This window comes from Pipistrellus kuhlii, unplaced genomic scaffold (genome assembly GCF_014108245.1).
Source record: "Pipistrellus kuhlii isolate mPipKuh1 unplaced genomic scaffold, mPipKuh1.p scaffold_m20_p_74, whole genome shotgun sequence".
Taxonomy (NCBI): domain Eukaryota; kingdom Metazoa; phylum Chordata; class Mammalia; order Chiroptera; family Vespertilionidae; genus Pipistrellus; species Pipistrellus kuhlii.
The window spans coordinates 60,065-85,147 of NW_023425578.1; the positions used below are offsets into that span (position 1 = coordinate 60,065).

Sequence of the window (25,083 nt, forward strand, 5' to 3'; positions counted from 1 at the left end):
GGTCAGCGCCAGTGCTCCCACGCCCACGCGAGGGGTGCTCCTTGTGATATGACCATGAGGGTGTAAAGCGACGGGGTCAGCGTTGGCTGGGAGTGCCTGCGCCTCACCCGCGATGCTCTAGGAGGGACACACAGGAGTGAGGGGTGAGGGGCGCAGAGCCCCACAGCTGGGCTCTCTGAACGGAAGGCAGACCTGGGCAGACTGCTCTCAGATGCATTCTGCTGAGCATCTCATGCCTTCCACACGCCTCCATCCCAAAGGCGGCACTGGGGCCCTGCCGGGGCTGGCTCCCTCTCCCCTCTCTAGTCTGGGGGACACTCCTGTCCCCCCACCCCCCTTCCAAGGCAATCCATCTTCCGAGGTCAGAACTGCCAGGGGCCCTGACAGCTGGGTGGGCGATCAAAGGCCGACTGAGGCCCCTCCCATCGCCGCACAAACCTGGGGGGCGCAAACCCTTAGGATTGCACACCTTTCCCACTTTCCGTTCTAGCGGATTGTCTAGACGAGCCAGGGGGGCGGTGCCGCCAGCTCCACTTTGCAAAACAGGCCCCGAGAGGTCGGCCGGTGGCCCAAGGTCGCGGAGCTCAGAAAAGGCCGAGCTGGGTTCGGACCGGGGCCGGCGGCGGAGGGCAGGGGCCATCGGCCGCTGTCCAGCTCGGGCTCCCGATCCGCCAGGGGCAGCGCCACCGGGTGGGCGCCTCGGGGCAGCCGGGTCCCGGGGATGCCCGCGCCCGCAGCGCAGACAGGGTGGCGGCCGCGGCCGCGGCGCGCGCCCCGCTGCGGCCCCGCCCCTTCCCGCCGCCATTGGTCCGCGGACACGTCCATCAGCCGCTCGTGCCCAATGAGCAGCCACCCAACGCTGCTGGTGGGGCGGCGGCGCCCCGCGGGTGGTCACCACCTCCCACCCCCCACCCCCCGCCCGCGGTTGCCTGGCAACGCGCTGCGCTCGCGGCTCCGCCCCCTGCCGGCGGCGGCGGCGCAGGGCGGGCGGACCCGCGGGCGGCGCGGGAGAGCGGGCGGCGGGCGGGCGGCGGAGGGAGCCGGGGCGGCCGGAGCGTGTGCGCCGCCCGCGGTCAATCACGTCCCCGCGCGGGCGCTGCCACCCGCGCCGTGCGGATCCGGGCTCCGGGCCCGCGCTCTGCACCCCGCCCGCCCGCCCGCCGCCGGAGCCGCGCGGCGGATGCTCGGCGCCGCGGCCCTGAGGTGAGTGAGTGGAGCGGCCGCGGAGTCCGGGGGAACCGGGGGCGCGGCCGGGGCATCCGCCGCACCCCGCCCCGCCCCACCCCGCCCCCACGGGGCCCGCCCGGGCCTTTGTGCCGGGATCCGCCCGGGCCGGGGGGTGCCCGGTGCGGCGGCGACAGGGATGCCGGCCGGGCTGGGTGGGGGGCGGCGATGCCAGGGCGGTGGCCGGGGTGTCGCGGGCCCAGCAGGTGCTGGGGACGGGGTGCCCCGGGCGGGGAGCCGGCGGGAGGGAGGGGGCGGCTGCGGGCCGGGGGGTGACCGCGGCCGCTGGGGACGCCGCGCCGCCCGCCCCCCGCCCGCAGCGGCCGGAGCGGAGCCGGGGCCGGGTCTCCGGTCCGGGAGCGGGAGGCGGCGGGGCGGCGGGGGCGCCAGCGCGTGGCCTTGGCGGAGCCGGGAGGGCCCCGGAGGCTGCGCCGAGCGGATGATGGCTCCCGGTGGCTCCCGGTGGCTCCCGGTGGCTCTCCGTGCTCGGCGATCGCTCTTGCAGCGAGCGAGCAGGTTGCTCCTCTCCGAGGCGTTCCGAGCAAGATGAGTATCGATCGCTGCGATTTTGCTACGTTCCCGGCTCGATTTTTTTTTTCCCCTTAAAAGGCGGTGGGGGTGTCTCGGGGGAGGGGTGCCAGGGCCTCGGGGCTGGGGCTCGGGGATCCGATCCCGCGGGAGATCCGAGGGGGGCTCTGCCTGGAGGGCGGCGCTGTGCCTCTGGGTGAGGCAGGAGCCCGCCTGGGCCTGTGGCCACCCCGGGTTCCTGGGAGCCCCTGTCTGAGGATGCAGGGGCCCCCCTGGGCCTGGAACCGGGGTGCTCCGTGGCCACCGGGGTGGAGCCCCTGTCTGAGGATGCAGGGGGGCCCCCTGGGCCTGGAACCGGGGTGCTCCGTGGCCACCGTGGTGGAGCCCCTGTCTGAGGATGCAGGGGGGCCCCCTGGGCCTGGAACCGGGGTGCTCTGTGGCCACCCCGGGTTTCTGGGAGCCCCAGTCTGAGGATGCAGGGGCCTGCCTGGTGCCTGGGAGGCCAAATTGGCCGGCCTTCAGGAGACGGCCCAGCCCCTGGCAGGCTTTTTTTTTCCTGCCCAAGCGATTTCCCTGCCCCGGGACCATGTCCGACCCACTGCCTGGCTCTGTCTGGAGGTGGCTCCTTGGCCAAATTCGATTAAGCAAATATTTACTGAGCGTTCGCACCCCCCTCCCCCAGGGCCTGGCGCTGGGGTGGGAGGGGACGGGCCTGCCCTCCAGGGACTGACTAACCCCACCCCCACCCCCCCACACACAGGGGAGCAGTGTCTTTGCTCAGATAACCCAACCCTGAGTGTGGGTGTGGGGGGTGGGGGGTCTCAGGAGGGGACCTCAAAGAGGTGACCCTGGCTAGGGTCAGACATGCCTGCGGGCAAAGTGGCATTTGAACTGGAGCTTGAAGGGCACGGGCACAGATGGGGTGGGCACTGCAGGCAGAGGGGAACGGACCAGGGCACAGGAGCTGGGGCAGTCGGGTCTGAGGGGCGCAGAGTGGAGAGGGGGTGCTTGGGGAGCCCTAGGTGTGGCGGGAGAGGCGGGTGGGGGCCGTGCAGGGGCTGAGGGAGCTGGGGGAAGGGCGACCCCATTGCATGTGAGCTGTGAAAGGGGGTGGCTGGCTGTGTGCTCCAGGGGCTGGTGGGGGCCCAGGGCAGAGCTTGAGGGGCTTCGGGGAGCCCCTGGCGGCCTGGCTACCTGTCCAGGCACCTGGGCCCGTGGGCAGGGCCGGGGACCTGGGCAGCCCCCCACCTCGCCCCCTCCCAGCCAGGATGGAGGTGGTGTTTAGCTGCCGTCCCTCTGGGCAGGACCTCAGGGGGCACAGCCGTGCGGCCTGGGAGTCTCGGGGCCGGGGCTGTGGTGCGGGCGGCCTGGCCACGCCCGCCCGCCCGCCCGCCCGCCCGCCCGCCTGCCCGTGCCCAGATGAGTGGTGCTTCAGCCACGAGCCACGGCGTCTGCTTTCAAACTCCTCTCGTTCCCTCCCACAGCCCTGGGCTCCTGGGACACCTCTGCCCTCGGCCTGCGGGCTCTCTGGCTGCCAGTACCCCCCAACCCCCCCCAAAAAAAAAACACCCCCATACACTTTCAGTTTGGGGGTGAGACCAGGGGTTGTGGTGAGAACACGCAGCCCACCTGCCCATGGGGGCTTCCCTCAGTGCCCGCGGCCGCTCTGTCCCAGGGGCCTGCTAGGGACCCAGGAATGAGTTCCTCCCTCCGTCCCAGCTGCTCTGTCTGCGGGGGTCCCAGGAGGGGACGCCTCGGTCTGGTCCTCAGGAGCTTGCAGGGCGATGCCGGGCGCTCTGGGTACCAGGTGGGCCCAGGGAGGCTGCCCAGGGGCCAGTGGGTGGGGTGCCAATCGCGGGGAGGGCGGCCCCGGCTCGCGGTGTGGCCTCGGCTGGGTGTCTGTCCTGCGATGACAGCGACGGACAGCCTGCGGGCCTTGCCCCTGGGTGAGAGGGCAGGGCAGCCCCGTGCCGCCCACCCCAGCCGGTGCCTAGGGCCTCCGCTGAGCTGACCAGACGGGGGGCAGGAACTCTGAGGGAGGCAGATAGCCGCTGCTCCCCGTGGCCCCGGAAGGAAACTGGGGAGCCGGGCCCCTGGGCGGCCTTGGAGCCCCAGGGTGGGCAGGAAGGAGGCGAAGGAAACGGACAGGCCCCGGGCAGAACCTCAGGGCAGCAGGGCCCAGGGGCGGGCATGGCAGGACCCAGGCCCCCGAGGGTGGGGCCGGGAAGGCGGAGCTCCCGGTGAGGGGAGGAGACCTGGGTCAGGACCTGCCCCGGCCCATCCCTGTGCTCTGAGCCACCAGGTCCTCACCCACAAGCACGGGCCCCCACTTCCCAGCACAGGCGCCCCCGCCCCCTCCCGTTTGGCCGTGGACTCCTCGGGACTGTCTGCCGGCCGGGAGCCTGGGAGGAGGCGGCTGCCCTGCCCTCCGCTGCCCATTCAGTCCTTCCTCCGGCTAATGTTTACCGCACCTGCTGGGCCCGGCCCTGAGCCAGGCTCAGGGGCACGCGGAGCAGAGCGGACGCCGAGGCCACACTGGCTCCCACATCAGACGGAGGCCGGCCCAGCACGTGGCCACGGAACGGGGGAAGGATGGGCGCCCTGCAGGGGCGGGGGGACCTGTGGCAGCGGTGCAGTGCCCGGCGGGGCCACAAGCGAGGCGGGTGATTGACAGAGAAGGGATGGCAGGTACCAACACCCAGAGAGGGGGAGGGAGCTGCGAGAGGTCAGGGAGGGTCCGCAGGCCCCTGAGGGCGCAGGGGCCAGGCCTAAGGGGGAGGGGGCTGCTGACCCAGTGGAGGGGGGGAGCGAGCGGCAGCCGGTGGGGCACTCAGAGGGACCTGCTGCTGGCGAGGAGGACAGCTCCGATGGATGGTGCGGGCTCAGCTGGAGGCAGGGCCCTGGGGTCGGTCAGACCCTGCAGGACATGGGTGCACAGGGGTCAGAGGGGAGACGGACTGGGGGCAGGAACCTGGAGTCTGGCACCGAGTGGGTGGGAAGCCAGGGACCGGCCGGGGTCACGTGGGGACGGAGGGTGGTGGGACAGGAGGGCGGGGCCGGCCCAGGGGAGGACTGAGGAGCAGTGAGAGGAGCCCCATGGAGAGGCCTCGCCAGGGTGTGTCTGCACTGGAGGGCCGGCCCACACAGGCTCGGTGGTTGGGCATCGACCTGTGAACCAGGAGGTCAGGGTTCGGTTCCCAGTCAGGGCACAGGCCCTGGTGGAGGGCTCGATCCCCAGGGGGGGCGTGCAGGAGGCAGCCGGTCCATGCTTCTCTCTTCTCATGGATGTGTCTAGCTCTCTCCCTCTCTCCCTTCCTCTCCGAATGAATGAGAATACATATGTCTTTTACATGATGGAGCGTCTCAGGGCAGCGACCACAGAGCAGAGCGGTGGCCGTGCCCATGGCGGCAGGCCCAGGGCCATGGCCCAGTCCCCTTTCCTTCCGCCGGCCTCCCTCGGGCTGGTGGGCTGTGCTTGGCACGTGGGGCGGCCACCCTCCCAGCCCCACCCCAGCCCCCGAAAGTGGTTTCTTCCCCTCTGGCCCTTGACCCCCGCGGCCTCTGGCGGGAGCCACAGCTCAGGGGCTGCAGGCTGCGCCCCGGGGCCAGGACCTGGGCCGGGCAGTGGGCAGCCTCACCCAGCGCTGGCTTCCTCGGTCTCTCTCTCTCTCTCCGAGCAGCCTGCGAGGCCTCAGGGCTCCGAGTGTCTGCTTCTAGATGAAGGCGTGGCTCTCAGAGGCTCCCCCGGGGGACCCACCGAGGAGGGAGGCTGATGGAAACCATGGTGCCGGCAGGGTCTTTTTTTACTTAATTTTTTTTTAAAAAATTGATGTCAGCGAGGAAGGGAGAGGGGGAAAAGAGACAGAAACATCCGTGATGAGAGGGAGTCATCGATCAGCTGCCTCCTGCATGCCCCAACCGGGGATCGAACCCAAAACCCGGGCCTGACCGGGAATCGAACCGTGACCTCCTGGGTCATAGGGCGATGCTCAACCCCTGAGCCACGCCGGCCGTGCCCAGGAGGGTCTTTACAACCCGCATCAGGCCCCTCGCTCCTTCCAGGAGCCTCTGAGCAGAAACCCACCCGGCGCCCCCCGAAGGCCCGTCCCTGCCCACTGAGCACCCCCAGCCCTGGCGGGTGGGGGCTGAGCTCCCCGAGGCCTGCCCCTGGGTCGTGGAGGTCACGGCCGAGGTGAGAGGACTCCGGTGCACAGTCTGGGCCGGGAGACACGGAAGCTCTCACCCTCCACACCCAGCTCTGCCCCGGGGGCTGCTCACCGCCGTCTCCTCCCAGCTACCCAGACCGAGACCCGGGGGCCGGGCTTTCCCGAGGGGGTGACCAGCGGGGCCTACCCTCCCTCCAGCGGCCTGCCCGGCCGCTCCTCACGCCGGGACCACAGGCCCAGGGCCCCGGCATATGGGGGACACGGAGCGGCTTGGGGGGGCCTTGGCCAGACGGGGGACCCATAGTTGGGACACGGAGAGAGAGGCACGTCCATGGGAAACAGTCGGAGAGGGGGAGGCAAGGTCCCAGTGGTCAGAAAGGCACCCAGTGGGCGATGGTGGGTGGCCCTTCCCGGTGGCCCCTGCGCCCACGAGCAGCTCAGCCGGCAGCTCGGTGCCGGGAAGGGCGCCGGATGGGAAGCCCGGAGCCCTGGGTTCTGGTCCCGGCCCTGCCTGTGACGCTGACCGTCCTCTCCCCTCTCCGGACCTCAGCGGCCCCCTCTTTCCGTCGGCCCTGGTCAAGGTGCAGACGGTTTCCGTTTCTCACACCGACGCCCGAGTGGCTGCCCAGCGCCCAGCGTCGCGGGAGGGGGACGGCACAGGAGGAGGAGAGAGGGACCGAGAAGGCCACGGGCCAGGGGGAGTGGGGGGAGGGGGCCGGGCTGGGGATGGAGCCATCTCCCCGTGAGGAACCACCCACCTCCGTGCTGACTGAGGGCCTGGCCGTGTGCCCTCCCCTCCCTGCCCGCCTCTGTGTCCCGCCTCTGTGCGCCCAGCCTCTGCCCCCAGCTGCCCCAGGTGTGTGACCTCCGGCCTGCCCAGCCCAGCCCAGCCCAGCCCCTCTGGCTTCCCGTCCCTGCCGGTCCCCGGGCTGGGCTGGGCTCCAGCAGGCCGCCCCTCCCCCGCCCGCCCGCCCGCTCGCAGCCTCCCCGTTACTTCCGATGTGCTGTGCAAACACATTTCCCGATAAAATGCTGGGAAGAAAAATAGAGTGTTGCCTCCATTATCCAATTTCTGATTAATCAAACTCTCTTTGTCCTCAGCCAAAATCTATTCATTTCCCTTAAACACTGAGCCGGTGCCAAGCATCGATTCCCTCTGTGAGAGCCCCGGGCACATCCCCGCCCCGCCCCGCCCTGTCCTGAACTGCAGCCGGAGGAGGGGCCCCGCGGCACCCTGACACCACCGCCTCTTCCCGGACCCTGACAGCCTCCGCACGCTGCCTCTCCGCTCTGGGCCAGGGCCCGGCCGGTCTGGGTCGCCACGTGGCCTGTCCCCAGGGCCGTCCGCCTTCTCCTGCCGGCGATTCTGGGGCTCTCCCGGGCGGGACGAGGGGTGCAGCCCCATGCCAGTGTGAAAGGTGCGGCCCAGGCTCGGAGTGACCAGTGTCCCTGGCAGAGGAGGCTGGAGCAGGCGGGAAGGGTGAGGGCGGGGCTCCTGAACAGGCCTGGGGGTGGGGGTGGGGGTGGGGGTGAGGGTGAGGGTGGGGGCCCGCAGCCCGGCCTGACGGCTCACAGGTGAAGGACACCTGCCGGGGCTGTGGCCGGGCAACGTCCAAGTGCGCTCAGGGAGAGGCGGCCACACCCAGGCGTGCCCATCTGGCTAAATCAGGGTCGCCGCCCAGCCCAGGGGCCTGATGGATGGCCATGAGGCACGTTCACTATGGAAACCAGGGAGCCAGCACCCCCCCCCCACACACACACACACACACACTGGGGGCAGGGGTCCTCCATTGGCCCCTCCCCGGCAGGGCGCCTCCCTCCGCTGGGACGGAACCTTCCGTCTTATTTATTTATTTCTTTCCTCCTGGCCCGGCTTTCTCCTGAGTCAGAGCTCCCAGGCGATGCTATCAGCGCGTCTGGGCAGCCCTGGCGATGTGGACACACGGCAGAGGGCACCCGGAGCCCCCGGCTGTCCGGGCCACGGGCAGGGCCTCCTGAGGCAGAGCCGTCCGCCGGCCTGTCTGGCTGGGACCCGCGCTCACAGCCTGGTCTCTCCCGTCTGCTCGGACGCGGGCGGTCAGGCGGGAGGGAAGTGGCTGCAGCCGGGATCTGCTCTGGGGTCAGTGCCTGCAGGCGGGTTGGGGCTGCAGGGAACCCACACAGCCACGTGTCCCGGCCCCTTTCCCCTTCCTGCTGGCGCGGGCCGCAGCCTCTCACATACGCACACGCTTGCTACGGTTGAGCGTTGACCTAGGAACCAGGAGGTCACGGTTGGATTTCCGTTTTTAGGCTGGACCCCTAGTGTGGGGTGTGCAGGAGGCAGCCGGTCCATGATCCTATCATGGATGTTTCTCATTCTCCCTCTCCCTTCCTCTCTGAAGTCAATAAAAAATATATATTAAAGTAAATAAATAAATAAAAGCCTTACAGAAACCTTGGCGCTCAGAAGCCCTCTGTCCCCAGAGCAGGCCGCCTGAGCCGGGCACGTGGCCCCACCGCTTTGGTCCGCGGTGTGGCCGCCTGTGTCCGTGTCCGTGCCCGTGTCACTGTGACGGCCCCGGAGCAGCCGGCACACGGGGCCGAGTGCGGGCAGGAGGGCCGGCTGCTCTGGAAGCCTCAGTGGGAGCGGTGGGGGGCGGGGGGCGGGGAAGGCAGCCGTGGTGGGGGGGACAGGGAGTCATGGCAGCCACGTGGAAGCCTCAGTGGGAGCGGTGGGGGGCGGGGCGCGGGGGGCGGGGAAGGCAGCCGTGGTGCGGGGGACAGGGAGTCATGGCAGCCATCGGGTCCCGGTCACTTTGCCACCTCACCCCGTGGGAATGTCCGCCCGTCACACCCGTGGCCGCGGGATAACAGACGGGGGGCGCTCTGAGACCATCCCGGCGGCTCCAGAACGGGCAGACGCAGCACGCGGCTCTGTCCCAGGTGGACGGGCGACACTGGAGGATAAGGACTGCCATCGTTCCTGCGACGCTCCGCACCGCCCTGCGTGCCCCGCCCCAGGGTGGGGAGTGGGCAGGATGGTGTCGGGGCGGGCAGGAGCTGACTGGGACGGGAAGGGGCAGGGAGGGCTGCCCGGACGGAGGGGGAAGGGGAGGGGGAGGCAGGAGGAGGTCCCCCGTGAGGCCGAGAAGATGGGAGGAGGAACTGTGAGCTGGGGGCAGTGACGGAGGCCCACTAGGCCACGCGGAGGTGGGGGGCCTCGGGGCGCTGGCTGCCCCTTGGGGAGGTGAATGGACTGGGGCGCATGGGGAGGGCGGGCACGGGTGGAGTCTGAATCCCAGGGGTACCCAGGGCTTGGGAGGGGCCCGGAGGCCGCCACCCTGGGTCCTCAGCCACGGGCCCTGGTGGCCCCAGCGGGCGAGGTCCCGTGGGTCACGCGCTCCGCAGGGCGTGCTGGGACCTCAGAGCAGCCCCGCAGAGGAGGCCCAGCGGCTCGGCGCCCCGGCGGGTCCACACGTCTGCCTGAGCCCCCTCCCGGGTCCCCTCCCCGAGAGCAGCCCCGCTGCGAGCCAGACCGGGCGCCTCGAACCCTAACCCCACTGTCCGGCCCATGAGCTCACCTCCCCCAGCCCTGCCGGACAGACAGACAGACCGACCGACAGCCTCTGCAGGAGCCTCCTGCCCGCACTCTGCTCACATGCCCCGCTCAGCCGCCGCCCAGCGCGAGGAGAAGCGGCGCTCACAGTGCCCCCGCCCCCGGCGGCTCCGCCTGCTCCCTGCCCCCCTGCCCGGCACAGTCCCACCCAGAGGCCCTGGCACTGAGGTCCCACTCCCTGCCCTCCTGCTCACGGGCACCTCTACCCGCGCCCGGGGGAGGCTAGCCCACCTCTGCAGCCGCCCCGCCCCTCGGATCTCGCTGCCTTCCCCATCACAGTGCGTGTGCCGCCTTCGGTCTGACCCCTGACCCCTGACCCCTCACCCTCGAAACCGGCACGGGTCTGTGCGCGTCGGCCAGCTGTGACCTCCAACCTGCCCACGGCCACGCTCACATCCCTGGCCCAGTGAGCAGCGGGGCAATGGGAGGTGCCGCCCCCACCCCACCCGCTGCCACTCCCCTGGCACCTGCATCACCCCCAGGAAGGGCCCGGGTGGCCCCGGCGTGTGGGTGCTGCGGTCTGAGGTCAGAGGGTGCCCCAGCGAGGGAACCGCCGCAGCTGTGACTGTGGGCACTGCCCGAGCCGATGGCAGGCAGCTGGCGGGACGCAGACAGCGGCCGCCACGGCCACCATCCCCCCTCGCCGGCGGCTACTGGTGTGACTGGTCAGGACCAGGCCGTGGGCACAGCTTCTCAGACGCAGCCAGGCCTCCTCGGACAGGGCGGCCCTGGACCCTGGCCTGGGAGGGCAAGGGCCGCCCCCCACGGGACTCGGCACCCGCCGTGGACACTGTGGGCGGAACAGCCCTCGGCTGGGGTGAGGCCAGGCCGGTCACCTCCGCCTCCTTCTCCCACACCACGTGGCCTTCGCCCTTTAAAAAAAAACCTTTTTTTTAATTTTTGGTAGGTCTCCAACAAAACACACATAACGTAAAACCTACCACGTTAGCCGGGTTCCAGTGTGCCGCTGAGGAGGACTAAGTACATGCATAGTGTTGTGCAGCCTCACCCCCCTATCCCCCTCAAACAGCCCCCGCCAGCCCCCCCATTCCACTCTGCTCTGTGGACCCCGCGCCCCTGGGGACCACGTGTGCGGGGAGCGGACAGCGTCTGCCCTTGGGTGACGGACGGCTTGCTTCGCTTGGCACGCTGTCCCCGAGGTCCGTCCATGTGCGGCCTGGGCCAGCCCCCCCTTTCCTGAGGCTGAGGGTTACTTCCTCGGGAGGATGGGCCCCGGTTTGCGTGTCCACCCACTGCCGACTTGGCTGCCGTGAACGCCGCTGCATGCAGACGGGCGTAGCAAGATTCCCCCCCCAGGACCCTGATCTCAGTCCCTTTGGGGGGTCTGACCCAGACGTGGGGTCGCGGGAGCCTGCGCTGGCTCTGTGTGTAATGTTCTGAGGGACCTCCACGCCGTTTCCCGCAGCAGCTGCCCCGGTGCCGTTCCCGCCAGCCGCGCGCCGGGTCCCGGTTCCCGCACACCCTCCCGGCGCTGTCACTCCGGCCGTTAGCAGAGTAGCCGCCGTGTGGGTGCGGGCGTCCCATGGCGGTCTGACAGGCACTGCCCTGAGGATGGCTGAGATGGGCGCCTCCTCATGCGCTTACTGGCCGTTGGCTTGTCTTCTCTGGAGAAGCATCTGTGTGGCGTCTCTGCCTGGTTTGACCTGGGTTTCGCTGTTGCTGAGTTTTCGGGGTTTTCTGCCCAGTCTAGATATTCACTTCTTAGCAGATCTGTGCTCGCAATGCTTCTCACCATTGCTTTCGTGGTGGATGCGCAGGGTTTTTTAATGGTCATGGGGCCCAGCTTGTCAGTTGTCTTCTTCTGCTGCCTGTGTGCGTGGGGTCATGTGGTGTCATGGCCAGGAAAGCGCGCTCATCCGTGCCAGGCAGCTCCTGCCTTTTGCTTTCTGAAGGCTCTGAGCCGCTCTGTTTATTTTTGTTCGTGGTGTTAGGTAAGGGCCTCACCACTTTCTCTTTTTCATGTATTTTTTTTTATTGATTTCTTACAGAGGGGAAGGGAGAGGAAGAGAGAGCTTGAAACATCGAGGAGAGAGAAACATCGACCAGCTGCCTCCTGCACACACCCCTACTGGGGATGTGCCCGCAACCAAGGTCCATGCCCTTGACCAGACTCGAACCTGGGACCCTTGAGTCCTTGGGCCGACGCTCTATCCACTGAGCCAAGCCAGCTGGGGTCTTTTTTTTTTTTTTTTTTAATATTTTTATTGTTTTCACAGAGAGGAAGGAAGAGGGGGAAAGAGGAACAGAACCATCAATGATATGAGCGAGCGATGGATCAGCTGCCTCCTGCTCGCCCCACACTGGGGATGGAGCCCACAACCCGGGCCTGTGCCCTGACCGGGAATCGAACCGAGACCTCCTGGTTCCTGGATCAACGCTCAAACACTGAGCCAGCTCCTCCAGTTGGGAAAAAGGCACATCCCCTCTCTCGACACCCCGCTGGGCCCTCTTCCCCTGAGCACCGGCCTCAGCGAACAGGGTGCAGTGCAGGGCCAGGGTGTGTGTTTGATGGGGTTCGGACACCAACTGGGTGGTGCTCCAGGGAGGGGCTTGTCACTGTTTCCCCGGCAGGTCCTGCTTCCCGCCCTGGGGGAGACTCACTCTGTTCTCTCTGTTGGCAGGTGAAGGGCAGATGCCCGAGGCAGGGGGGCCGCAGGGAGCACCCGCGGCCGAGGCCCCGACAGCAGGTCTTCCCGCCGCGCTCAGCAGCACCGTCACAGCCACCGGGGGCCCGACGGCCACAGCCTAGGCGGAGGCGAGCGGACGGAGGCGAGCGGACCGACGACGGCTCCCCACCGCCCGGAGGCCAGGCAATGACCGCTGAGCGGCAGGCCAGGCGGCAGCCCGGGGCGGGGCAGCGACGCTAGGGGGAGGGCCCGGCCCCTCCGGCCCGGCCGGCCGCCGGAGCGCCATGCCAGCTGCGGAAGAGGCGCTGGGGCAGGGGCTGCAGCGGGGCCCGGCCTCGCCCTGCCGCCTGCACTGAGCGCCCGCCCGAGGGCAGCGGGCACAGCGCCGCCCGAGCGAGCGAGTCTCAGCATCCCGTCTCCTCGGGGCCGAGGGAGAGGCCCCCCCCCGCCCCGTCCGCGCTCCCGGGTCCTGGCCGCCGCCCGCCGCTGCCAGACCATGGGATGTCGGCAAAGCTCGGAGGAGAAAGAGGCGGCACGGCGGTCCCGGCGCATCGACCGGCACCTGCGCTCCGAGAGCCAGCGGCAGCGGCGGGAGATCAAGCTGCTCCTGCTGGGCACCAGCAACTCGGGCAAGAGCACCATCGTGAAGCAGATGAAGATCATCCACAGCGGCGGCTTCAACCTGGAGGCGTGCAAGGAGTACAAGCCCCTCATCCTCTACAACGCCATCGACTCGCTCACCCGCATCATCCGCGCCCTGGCCGCCCTCAAGATCGACTTCCACAACCCCGACCGCGCCTACGACGCCGTGCAGCTGTTCGCGCTCACCGGCCCCGCCGAGAGCAAGGGCGAGATCACGCCCGAGCTGCTGGGCGTCATGCGGCGCCTGTGGGCCGACCCCGGCGCGCAGACCTGCTTCGGCCGCTCCAACGAGTACCACCTGGAGGACAACGCCGCCTACTACCTGAACGACCTGGAGCGCATCGCCGCGCCCGACTACATCCCCACGGTGGAGGACATCCTGCGCTCCCGGGACATGACCACGGGCATCGTGGAGAACAAGTTCACCTTCAAGGAGCTCACCTTCAAGATGGTGGACGTGGGCGGCCAGCGGTCCGAGCGCAAGAAGTGGATCCACTGCTTCGAGGGCGTCACGGCCATCATCTTCTGCGTGGAGCTTAGCGGCTACGACCTGAAGCTGTACGAGGACAACCAGACGGTGAGCCGGCCGGGGGGCGGGGGCGGGGTCCCGGGCGTGTGTGTCCGGGGGGCGCGGGGGGCGTCCAGGCTGCCGGCAGAGGGGTCCGGTGGTGGCTCCGGCGATGTGCGTGGCTGTGGTAGAATGTGGAGCACCGGGGGTTCCACGGGCTCCGAGGGACCCCCCAGAGTCACACCTGCCGTCGGGACCGAGGCAGAAGGCCCCGTGTGAGGTGCCCAGCTCCCGGCTCCCGGGGGTGGCGGTGGCAGAGGCCACACGGCCAGACGAGGGGTGGACGTGGCCAAGGTTCGCACCGGCCTCCGTGCAGCAGAGGCGCCGTGCCAGGCGGAGCCCTGAGCGGAGACTCGGAATGCGCCCTCCAGAGGCCTGTGACCCCGGGTGGGGCACGGAGGCAGGCGGGTCCGCAGGGAGCTGTGGGAGTGGGGCAGTAGGTGCCTGGGCTGTGGGTGCCCGGGCGGGGGAGGCGGTGCTGGCAGGACCGAGGGCAGGGGTCAGGGGAGACCCCGTGCTGGTAAACGGGGGTCGGCCTTCAGGGCTGGGGACCAGGGCAGTGGCAAGGACAGGGCTTGCCCCTTCCCCGGTCTTGCTGAGGCAGCTGGGAAGCCCCGATGGGCCTGCAGCTCGAGGAGGGTGTGCGGGCACCTGGGCGCTTTTCTGGGGAGGGTGTGCGGTTCGCAAGGAGACGGCCACTGAGAGGGGAAGCGGCGGCAGCAGCCACGGGGCAGGGCAGGGCTCTCCTCGCGGCCCTCCGTGCCCCGGGTTCTGCCCGGAGCTGTGCCAGGTGTGGCTGGTGGGAGTGGCCTGAGCCGAGGACGACACTGTGTCCCCAGATCAGGCCCGCCTTGCGCCCAGCACCGTGTGGTCTGGAGCTCCAGCCGCCCTTCCGCTCCCGCCTGCGCCCACCTCAGCGCCACGGGCAGCTCTAGGCCCGGGGGCAACCCAGCGAGACAAGGCCAGGCCCTGCCAGGGCAGTGCTGTGGGTGAGGGCTTGGGGCTGGCCAGGCTGTGAGGCCGGGAGGCGAAGCAGGATGCCCAGGCTGGGCCCCGGGGCCGTGCCAGGCAGGTCTTCCAGCCTCATCGACTCCGCGGCCGGCTCTTCAGCTCTCGCCCTTTCTGAGGGGCCTGAGGTTGGTGAGAGCCGTGCTCCGAGCCCTCCGGGGACCGGGCTCCCGGCTGTGTCATCTGTCTTCTCCGGGGGCTGTTGCGGGGAGGCCCCTGGCACCCGGCTTTTCTCCCAGACTCTCCACAGGTGTGCCAGGCCACAGCGGCCGCGGGGCGCCTGTGCCCACAGCTGGGCCCGTGTTTGGAGGAGGGATGTGGCTTTCATCTTCTCTGTCAACCAGGAGGCGGCCCACGTGGCATCAGCCATGGGCCTGGGCCAGCCTTCTGCCCGAGGCCCTCCTGGCCCCCCCAGCCCGTCCTCTCCTCCCCTCTGCCTCTCTGCTTCGTCCTGTGTGTGCCTCCTCCTCCTCCCCGTGCTCTGCTCTCTGCAGCCCTAAGCACCTGCCCACCTGCCTCTGCCCCCAGGCCTCCTCCCAGGGGCCATCTCCTCGGGAGGCCTCTCCCGACCTCCGCCGGGGCCTGCACGCCCCACATGGCGGGCACTCTCATGGGGCGGGCGCAGGCTGAGCGGACAGCCAGGAGGACAGGCAGGGGGACAGCCAGGAGGACAGACAAGAGGACAGGCAAGAGGACAGGCAGTCCCCGGGGGCTCCTGTCTCTGGCTTCTCCTGCCCGGGCCCTGCGGGAAGCCACAGCGGGAGCCGGGTGAGAACAGGCTGCTGGCCTGGCCGTGGGGCTCTGCGCCTGGAGCAGCCGGGCCCGGGCCGGCCGGGCACGGTCTGACGGGAGGGCTGGCAGCCAGGCCGGCCCCGCCCCCGCTACCACCCGGCCTCCAGGCAGGCGGCAGGCCCGGGAGGTGGTTGTTCACCAGAAAAGGAAATTCTTGAGAAACTCAGGCAAGCGAGGCTGGAAATTCACCGGATTCCAAATGGTTCTGACCTTTCATGCTCCACCAGCAATCTCTCCGGACGGAAAACAAACAGGCTCTGAGGGAGACAACGCCTCCCGGGTCCTCCCGCCGCGGCCTCCGAGGTGGGCCAGCCGCCCGCAGCCCCAGCCGGGGCCGGAGCCGGGAGCAGAGCCGCCTCTCCCTCTCCCGGGGCTGCAGACGCGCTGTCCCCGCGCCGCCACGCCTCTGCCCCCTGCCCCCTCCGCCGCCGCCTCGGCCCGGCAGGGCTGCCACCCTGCCGGCTCCCTCTCCCTACGGAGGGCCCTGCACTGCTCCCCCTGGGCCCTGGCGAAGGCGAGGCAGCCAGCAGGCCCTCAGAGGCCTGGCAGGGCGAGCGGAGCCCCCTCCCCCGGCCCCCTCCCCCAGCCCCCCGCCATTTGCGTCAGCAGGTTGCCAAGGGTAACGGCGGGATCTCTGGGCTCTTGGGCACCGCGGGGCGGCTGGCAGCGCAGGGCCACACCTGGGCAGGGGGAGGCGGACTCCCGAGCGTTCTCGGACCAGGGCACCGAGCCGTGCCCGGCCTTGACCGTGACCCAGCTCCCGCCCCACAGATCTCACGGTCCTCACCCCCCGTGCAGGCCCTGCAGGCGCCCGGGCCCAGTCACTGTCCTATGGGGCTTCCCTCGACGGCGTGGGAGGCCGCGCACCGCCCGGAGATGCCTCACCTGGCTGATCATGCGGGCAGCGGCCGTGGCCGCGGTCCCTGTCACGGGTGGGGAGGCAGGGGCCACCCAGGCCTGCAGCTGGTGGTGGCCGTGGGAAAGCCCGGCCCCAGCCTGCCCTCAGGGGGAGCCACTCCCAGGGGCTCGGCCTCCCCACTTTGCCTGCCTCCCGGCCCCTCCAGGAGGGAAGACAAATGTGCAGGCTCAGCCGCGGCCTCACTCATGCAGAGACCACCCACCCGCCCGCCATGGCAGCCCAGGCCCATGCCCGAGGTCTGCACCGGCCCTCACCCAGCCTGCCGTCACGGGCTCCCCCTCCTCAGGGAAAACGGGGTGCCCGCTGCCCGCCTCGGCCCCTGCAGACCTGCTAATGGGCCGTGTGGCCACTCCACAGGGAGGGAGCCCTCAGGAGAGGCCGGGTGAAGGCTGCCTGTAGGGTCAGCGTGTTCCCGGGTGAACACACAGCCGCTTGTCACTGCCCATTCCCAGCACAGCGTGCTGTTCCCAGCCCTGTGGCAGCTGCTGGGTGCCTGCTGTATACCTGCTAGGTGCCTGCTGTATGCCTGCTGGGTGCCTGCTGTATGCCTGCTGTATACCTGCTGGGTGCCTGCTGTATGCCTGCTGGGTGCCTGCTGGGTGCTTGCTGTATACCTGCTAGGTGCCTGCTGTATGCCTGCTGTATGCCTGCTGGGTGCTTGCTGTATGCCTGCTGGGTGTCTGCTGTATACCTGCTGGGTGCCTGCTGGGTGCTTGCTGTATGCCTGCTGGGTGCCTGCTGGGTGCTGCTGGGTGCCTGCTGTATACCTGCTGGGTGCCTGCTGTATGCCTGCTGGGTGATTGCTGTATGCCTACTGAGTGACTGCTGTGTATACCTGCTGGGTGCCTGCTGTATACCTGCTGGGTGCCTGCTGGGTGCTTGCTGTATGCCTGCTGGGTGCCGGCTGGGTGCTGCTGGGTGCCTGCTGTGTACCTGCTGGGTGCCTGCTGTATACCTGCTGTACACATGTTGTATATCTGCTGTATGCCTGCTGGGTGCCTGCTGTATACCTGCTGTGCACATGTTGTATATCTGCTGTATGCCTGCTGGGTGATTGCTGTATGCCTACTGAGTGACTGCTGTGTATACCTGCTGGGTGCCTGCTGTATACCTGCTGGGTGCCTCCTGTATGCCTGCTGGGTGCCTGCTGTATACCTGCTGAGTGCCTGCTGTATACCTGCTGTACACATGTTGTATATCTGCTGTATGCCTGCTGGGTGCCTGCTGTATACCTGCTGTGCACATGTTGTATATCTGCTGTATGCCTGCTGGGTGCCTGCTGTATGCCTGCTGGGTGCCTGCTGTATACCTGCTGTGCGCATGTTGTATATCTGCTATATACCTGCTGGGTGCCTGCTGTGTATACCTGCTGGGTGCCTGCTGTACACCTGCTGTGCACATGTTGTATATCTGCTGTGCGCTTGCTGTGTAACTATTGTGCACCTCGTGTGGACCTGCTGTGCACCTGCTATGCACCGGCTGTATACCTGCTACGTGCCTGCTGTATGCTGCATACCTGCTGTGTGCCTGCTGTATAACTGTCGTGCGCCTGCTGTGTGCCTGCTGTATAACTGGCGTGCGCCTGCTGTGTGCCTGCTGTATGCTGCATACCTGCTGTGTGCCTGCTGTATAACTGTCGTGCGCCTGCTGGGTGCCTGCTGTATAACTGTCGTGCGCCTGCTGGGTGCCTGCTGTGGGCTAGCTGCTGACGGACTGTGGTGGGGCACTCTCTCCCAGTGCAGTCAGTGTCAGGTCTGCAAACCCTCGTGCTGCCTGGTGACACCTGCCCTCCCTCAGGACCCAGCAGGGGCGGTTCCCAGGGGTATCCCCAGACCCGCTCTTTGTCTCTGTGGCTGACGCGTCCCAAGCGTCATGGAGGGAACGGCCAGCTGCTGGGGGGTGGCCAGCTGCTGGGGGACGGCCAGCTGCTGGGGGACGGCCAGCTGAAGGGGACGACCAGGTCCCACAGCTGATCGCGGGGCGCCCCAGCACTTAGGACAGCCCCGCTGTGTGCGGGCTGCACAGCGCTGGCCCCCTCCGAGGCCCTCTGCTCGGTTGCCGGCCTGTGGCGGCCTCCAGAGGCGCAGGTCCTCTGGCTGCCACCTCAGGGGCCGGGGTCTGACCGGCGGCCGTGCCTCGGTGGATGGCTGGCAGGGAGGGGTGGCTGCTTCGCGTAGTTTGAGGGGCGCCAGCTCCAGCCTGTGGGGGGCCTGGGCGGGTGGCGCGAGGGGACCCCGCCCCGCGGCACAGCCTGGCACCTGTTTTGGGCCCAAGCACTTGGCAGCTGACATTTCAGCTTCTTGGACGGAGAACCCTTCCCTCTGCTCCCGGCGAGACCCAGCCGTCGGGGCCTCTCCCGTCACAGGGGCGGCTCCCGGCTCCATTGCTGTCTGCTCGGTGCCCCCTCCCCCCCCCGCAGGTCCTGCGTCAGCGAAGGAAGGGGCGGGCGGCCCTTCTGCTCCACGTCCCCCCCTCGGCCCCGCTCCGCACGCCTGGTGGGCCTTTCCAGCCGTCCCACCTCCTCCTCGAGCACATCAGCCGCCTCCCTCCGCGATGGCCGGACGCACCCCCTGGCGGCACCGCTCCCGCCACGGCAGCTCTACCCTGAGCCTGGCGGGCCTGCAGGGGGTGCCCTGGGTCTTCGCGGGCCTCTGAGGCCGTGGAAGCCGACCTGCTGGGCTCCAGTGGGGGCCTCGCCCCAGTGCTGACGGGCCGTGTGGGGAGGGCGGGCCCCTGGCTTACGGCATGGCCGCCCTGCCCCTGAGCCCGCGGGAGGGCAGAGCTGGGTGGCCCGGGCTCAGGGTCGTGTCCGGTCTGAGGGAGCCCGGGGGCCACTGGGCAGCGAGCTGGTAGCTCCCAGTCCACCCGGTGGGAGTAATCGCAGCGGGAACTCGCAGCCGTTCCAATCGCCTCCTCCGGGGGCTGTTAAACATTCACCCCGGCCACATCCGGCGACTCTGACCCCACGCCAGGGCCGCCGGCCGGCTCAGCCATCCGTGGGTTACAGGATGTACTGTCCGTCTCCGAAGAGCCGGGCGGCGCCCGCGTGTCAGCTCCTCCGGGACATGCCGCCTCGGCGATGCCCGCTCCGGCCCGTGACCGCACGTGTGCTCTCTGTGCACATCCACTGCCCGGAGCGGCGGCCGGAGAGCGGCTCCCGCGCCTCCCTCTCCCCTCCCCTCCTCAGGGGGTTACAGGGTCACAGCGCCCCGCGCCGCCGAGGGGCTCGGAGCCCGAGGCTCTGCCTTCTCCTCGCCAGTCACCGTCTACGGGTGACCCTCCCTCCCTCGGGTCAGGTGGGACAGCAGGGCGCGGTCCCCGGAGGCTGGAGGGGCTCCCCCATGCCCGCGGCCGTGCCCGCTGGGGTGGCCTCAGGGTCCCCGAGGGGCAGCTGTCTGGGTGCAGAGAAGCCAGGACCCTCCTCGCCCCAGAGACGGACTTGGGGGAGAGACGGTGTGACACAGGTGTAAGGGGAGGTTTGGGGACACGCCCAGGAGGCACTGACACCCGAGCCCACAACCAGGGGTCACTTAGGGAGGACAGCAGGCGTGTGGCCGCCAGGGTCCTGGTTGGCCTGCTCGGTCTCCCCAGGGACAGCGCCCCGGTGGGCGAGGTCGGGCCTGGGGACAGGAAGGTGCTCTGGGGCAGGGCCGCCTCCGGCTCACGCTGGGGCCTGGGTGGGGCCCGGCCTGGCTTTGGCCCCGAGTGGCCCGGGGTTGAGGGCCGCTCTCGCCGGGCGGACCCCTGAGGGCCGGGAGCTGCGTGTGGTTGGCCACGGAGTAATGGGAGGGTGGGAGCCGGACTGGCCACACGCTGTGGCCCTGGCTGTAGGCTCGGGCCGGCCGTGGGCGTGGCAGGGCCCGGCACCAGGCGGAGGAGGGAGGCTGGGCCAGGCGCTGCCCGGCGCCGAGACAGGCTGCCCAGGCTCAGCAGGTGCGCTGGCCCCGCCCGGGGCTGGGAGCGGGAGGCTGCTGCCCGTTCGTTATTAGGGTCACTCCCGCCCCCCCCCCCATGTCCAGTGGGGAAACCGGGCCGGCGAGGGGGGCACCGAGGCGAGCGCCGGTGACCAGCTCCGGGCGCAGGAAGCCCAGGACAGGTGTCTGGCCCTCAGGCCGGGCCGGGCCGCTGGGCGGGGCGTCACCTTGTTTACACAGCGGCCGTGTGACTGCGAGGCGGGCAGCGGCCCCGGGACCGAGCGGGGGAGGGAGGGGGCGGGCGGGCGGGCGGCGCTGACTCCGGGCTCCTGGCACCACCCCGCCCACAGTGCCCATCTGTCGCTGGCCGAGGCCGAGGCCGCTCTGAAACGGGCTCCCCTGGGCGAGGGGCTGGGAGAGGAGACGTGAGGTGGGGGCCCTTCTCCCCGGCGGGCGCTCTCGTCCCTGGGGAGGGGGCGCCCGTGAGGACCGGGGCCCAGGAGTCCGCGTCCTGGTCGCTAATCTCTCTGTGCCGCTCGCTAATCTCCCTCCTGACACGGCCCGGCCTGGGGCTGCGTGTCTGCAGCGGCGGCTGGGGGGCCGGGGCCGGAGCCGGAGCCGGGGCCGGAGCCGGAGCCGGAGCCGGAGCCGGAGCGGGCGGGAGCACACGGGAGTCAGGCCCCGGGACCTCTGCTCACAGAACCCCGGGGGTCGGCTTCACCCACCGGCACAGCCTGGCACAGCGGTCACTGCGAAGCCGCAGCCCCGGCTCACCCAACGCCTCCGCGGGCGGTTTTGCCAGGCCCATCGGCTGAAATGGCGGGGCCACAGTGAGACAGGACGCAGGCCCCTGGCCAAGAGGCCAGGACGGTACCCGCCTGCCGTCCTCCACCGTCCCCGCCGAGCGAGGCATGGGAGGGGGAGGGGGAGACCGCTCCCCACCCGCCCTCTGGCCCTCCATGAGCCAGGCCGCCCAGGGCGGGCAGGGGCACCGGGCGCCCGCACGCCGCCTCCACCGGCCCCCGCTCAGCGGCTGCCGCTCCAAGCACACACAGCGGGGCGGGCACCATCTGGCCCGCCCGCCGTGCCCAGGCCAGGCAGACTGCTCCGCTGGGCGCCTGCCACGGACAGCGCCGCCCTCGGCAGACCAGGAGCCACACACGCGGGTGCCGTGGTGCTCCGGCCGCGCAGCCGATCGGCAGGAAGGGCTACAGTGATCGTGACGGGGGTGTCAGGGAAGGGCTCTGGGTCCGAAGGGACGGCATGGCCCCGCTGGGGAGGAGAGCGGGAGGACGGGACGGCCTAGGCCAGCGGTCGGCAAACTCATCCGTCCACAGAGCCAAGTATCAACAGGACGGTGACTGAATTTCTTCGGAGAGCCACATTTTTTAAACTTAAACTTCTTCTAACGCCTCGTCTTCAACATAGACTCGCCAGGGCCGTGCAGTTTGCTCACCACGGGTCTCGGAGCCAGGCGGAGGGTGTTCGACCACCACTCGCGATGGAAGCCGCTGGAGAGCCGGCCCAGGGAGGGAAGGGGCCTGGGTGGCTGGGCTCAGGAGCCCGCCGCATCCTCCCGCCATCAGTCTGTGCTCGCAGGATGGAGGCTTCCTCCCGGTTGCCATGGAAATGGCAGCAAATCTCCTGGGTGTCTGGGTACTACGCTCAGGCTCAGCGGCTCAGGCTCAGCGCAGGGAGGGGAGCGGCCGCCCTGGTGGCAGCTGCTGTCACACTCTCAGCTGCTCAGCACGGAGAGGACGCGGGGGCGGCCGTGCCCCGGGCCCCTCTGCTCCCTGGTGGCTGACCACGGCCACACGTGCCCTCTGGTCCCCGGGTTTCGGCGCTTCCACCCGGTGCCACCGGCCCTGCCCTCCAGCGAGGGGACCAGGGGACGCCTTCCCGGCGGGTGGGGGTGGAGCGGCAGATCCTGCAGGCGACAGGCAGAGCTGGAGCTGAGCTGCCTGGGGAGGCCGAGCTCTGAGCTCCGAGCGAGCGGTCCCTGCAGGCGGAGAGATGACTCAGGCTCCTCCCGCCGCCCCCTCCCTGGCCGGCCTCTGCGGGGAAGCAGCAGCCACGCCGCTGGTTGCGTGGTGTTTGTCTGTCTGTCTGTCTGTCTGCCCATCTCTGTCGCCTCTCAGCCCCCATGGGCATTGGAAGCCCCTTGAGGAAGGGGAGACCCAAGCAGAGGGGCAGCGCGGTCTGCAGGCCCAGCCAGGCCGGAGGCAGAGGCACAGGCGGCAGCACGGGCATCGAGGCAGGACCAGCTGCTGCCCGCGTCTGTGTGGAGGGGAGGCGGCTGTCAGGGGCTCCTTAGAAATGGGGTATCGGGGTGAATGTCGGGATGCCTCAGGACGGTGGTGCCCCCGGCAGTGCCCGCCACCACAGGCGCCAGACTGCGCCGGGTCCCTGGGAGGGTGGTTCTGGAGAGGAGGTGGCAGGCCGGGGCACTTGCAGTTTGGGGGCAGACTGAGGCCTGGTGCCCGGCTTCTGCACACACACAGGGAAGACAGGTGTCTCCGCCCCACCCCACCCCTCCCACGGCCCTAACCTGGTCCCTAACAGGCCCACCTCCCCTGGGTGCGGGGGCAGGGGGGGTCGAAACCCAAGTTCTGATCTCAGTGGGACCCCTGCCCCCGGTGCGAGCCAGGATCTCGCTCTCCGAGCTCCCCTGGCACACGGGGACCCCAAAAGGGAAATGAGCCCCAGAGGGACGGGACCCTCGGTGGGCTGGCTGCCTGGGGAAGCACAGGTGAGCCTGCGGCCTGGACACAGCCTGGCCTCTGACCCGCCAGAGAAGTTGGGGATGCACAGGCCTCAGGCTGGTCCGCCCGGCCCCCAGCAGAGGGCTCGGGGCCTCACTGCCCCTGCCTGTGATCGAGCCGGGCCCCAGACTGTGGACTAGGCTCGCCACGCACCGTCTTCAACCCTGTGCCCCTTAAGCCACATCCCCCCCCCCCCCCGCACCGGGCACTGCCAGGCGGCCTCCATGCCAGGTCCCAGCTCGGCGCCCTTGGAGCCTGGCACCCTGTGGCCGGACAGGCCTGGTGGCCCAGCTGCTGGGGCGGCCACAGGGCTGGCTCCGCCTTGGTGAATGGAGCTCATTCACACCACGGCCCCGCCCCAGCCCCACCTCCCCGGGGCCACGCTCTGCCTTCCGCAGCCACACACGGCTTTCCGGCCTCCTCGTCCTGGAGCTGGGGAAACCGAGTCCCTGCCTGCCCCGCCCTCCCCGCCGGCTCCCCTGCTGCCGGGGGCTCCCGACGGGCGGCGAGCGGTTTCTATAAACGGTGTGCGGACCAGCCCTGCCCGTCTCCGGGGGGGGGGGGGGGGGGGGGGGCGAGGGCAGGCCCCGCAGAGCTGGTGGCACCGCAGCCCACTGGGTCACAGCGTCCCCAGCCGGTCCGTGGCCGCGAACAGGGGAGGAGCCTCCTACAGCCCGGGCCGGGCTCGGGCGTGGAGGGAGCAGCCCCTTGAGGGCGCCGGACCCGTGGGAGACGCTGAAGACAGCGCGCCCGGCAGTGGGAACACCCAACAGAAGATGCTTTTTTTAAAATCTTCACCTGAGGATGTGTTTCCATTGGTTTTTAGAGAAAGTGGGAGAGAGAGGGAGAGACAGAGAGAGACATCGACGTGAGAGAGAGAGAGAGACATCAATGGGGTGCCTCCTGCATGCACCTGACCAGGGTCCAGGCCCTGGAGGAGCCTGCAACCCAGGTAGGTGCCCTTGACCGGAATCGAACCCGGAACCCTCTGGTCCGCAGGCTGACGCTCTATCCACTGAGCCACAGCGGGTGCTTTTGTGGGGGCCAAGCCCGGGCTGGGAGGCTCGGCCGCGTGGGGTCAGGGGCCCTCCCCCGCGGCCCCCCAGCTAACGCCGCGTGTCCCCCCGCAGAGCCGGATGGCGGAGAGCCTGCGCCTCTTCGACTCCATCTGCAACAACAACTGGTTCATCAACACGTCGCTCATCCTCTTCCTCAACAAGAAGGACCTGCTGGCGGAGAAGATCCGGCGCATCCCGCTGTCCGTGTGCTTCCCCGAGTACAAGGGCCAGAGCACCTACGAGGAGGCGGCCGTGTACATCCAGCGGCAGTTCGAGGACCTGAACCGCAACAAGGAGACCAAGGAGATCTACTCGCACTTCACCTGCGCCACCGACACCAGCAACATCCAGTTCGTCTTCGACGCTGTGACCGACGTCATCATCCAGAACAACCTCAAGTACATCGGCCTCTGCTGAGGGCCGGCCGGCCGGCGTCCGCGTGTGACGGAACCCGGGGCCGCCCCGGCCCCCGCCCCCCTGCTCCTGCCGGGGAGACCCGGCCCAGGGCCGAACACGGGGCCTGGAGAGCGCCCCCCGCCCCGCCCCGCCCCACCCCTCCGCCGCCCTGGCCCCCACATCTCCACAAGCATAACCGTGTCCGGATAGGTCTCTAGGTAGGTGTACACACACACACACACACACACACACACACACTCACACACAGTCTGGAGACAGCGACGCACCCCCAAAGCGTCGGGGTCTCTGGGAGATTTGAGGCGCTGTCACCATGTCCCCCAAGTCCGTTCCCCCTCCCTGAGTTGGCCCCATTCTGCACGGGGTCCCCTCCCCCCCCCGTGGGTCTGCGGGGAAGGCTTTGGGGCCACCCGGAGGCCAGCTGAGCCCTAGAGGAGGGAACTGGTCGCTGACCAGGAGGGAGGACCAGGGAGGGTCCGAGCTCCAGCCACTGGACACGCCCACCCCGGCCCCTGGGGACCACGCTCTGCGCCTGGACCCGGGTTCGAGGCCGGACGCAGCGCTGACCAGGCCTCCGAGGGCCACTCGCTGCTCTTTCCGAGCGGACCGGACACGGCAGCCACACGGCCACAGAGTGGCGCCACCTGCTCCAGCTTCTGCCGCTCGCCGGTGTTCTCTGGACCTGGGACTTCCTCTCTGACACCTTCTCTTTTTTTTTTTTTTTTTTTTGCCAAACCTCGTGGTGTCCGCAGGAAAACACAGACCATTTCCAAACGCAACCGAGTATTCTTTTCTTAAAACGCGGGTTTCCGGGACCTGTCTCTTTCCAGGTGGTCCTTCTTCGT

General features: G+C 69.3%; 2 protein-coding genes across 2 annotated transcripts in view; one reads left to right on the forward strand and one right to left on the reverse strand.

Annotated features, from left to right (window-relative positions):
• RSPH14 (radial spoke head 14 homolog) overlaps positions 1 to 25,083 on the reverse strand; it is a 36,645-nt gene that overhangs the window by 5,883 nt on the left and 5,679 nt on the right. The window lies entirely within an intron of this gene.
• On the forward strand, positions 964 to 24,363 carry GNAZ (G protein subunit alpha z). The gene is made up of 3 exons (XM_036422966.2): positions 964 to 1,203; positions 12,156 to 13,380; positions 23,897 to 24,363. Exons 2-3 carry the CDS (start codon positions 12,658 to 12,660, stop codon positions 24,239 to 24,241), a joined length of 1,068 nt encoding a protein of 355 aa, XP_036278859.1. The 5' UTR covers positions 964 to 1,203; positions 12,156 to 12,657; the 3' UTR covers positions 24,242 to 24,363.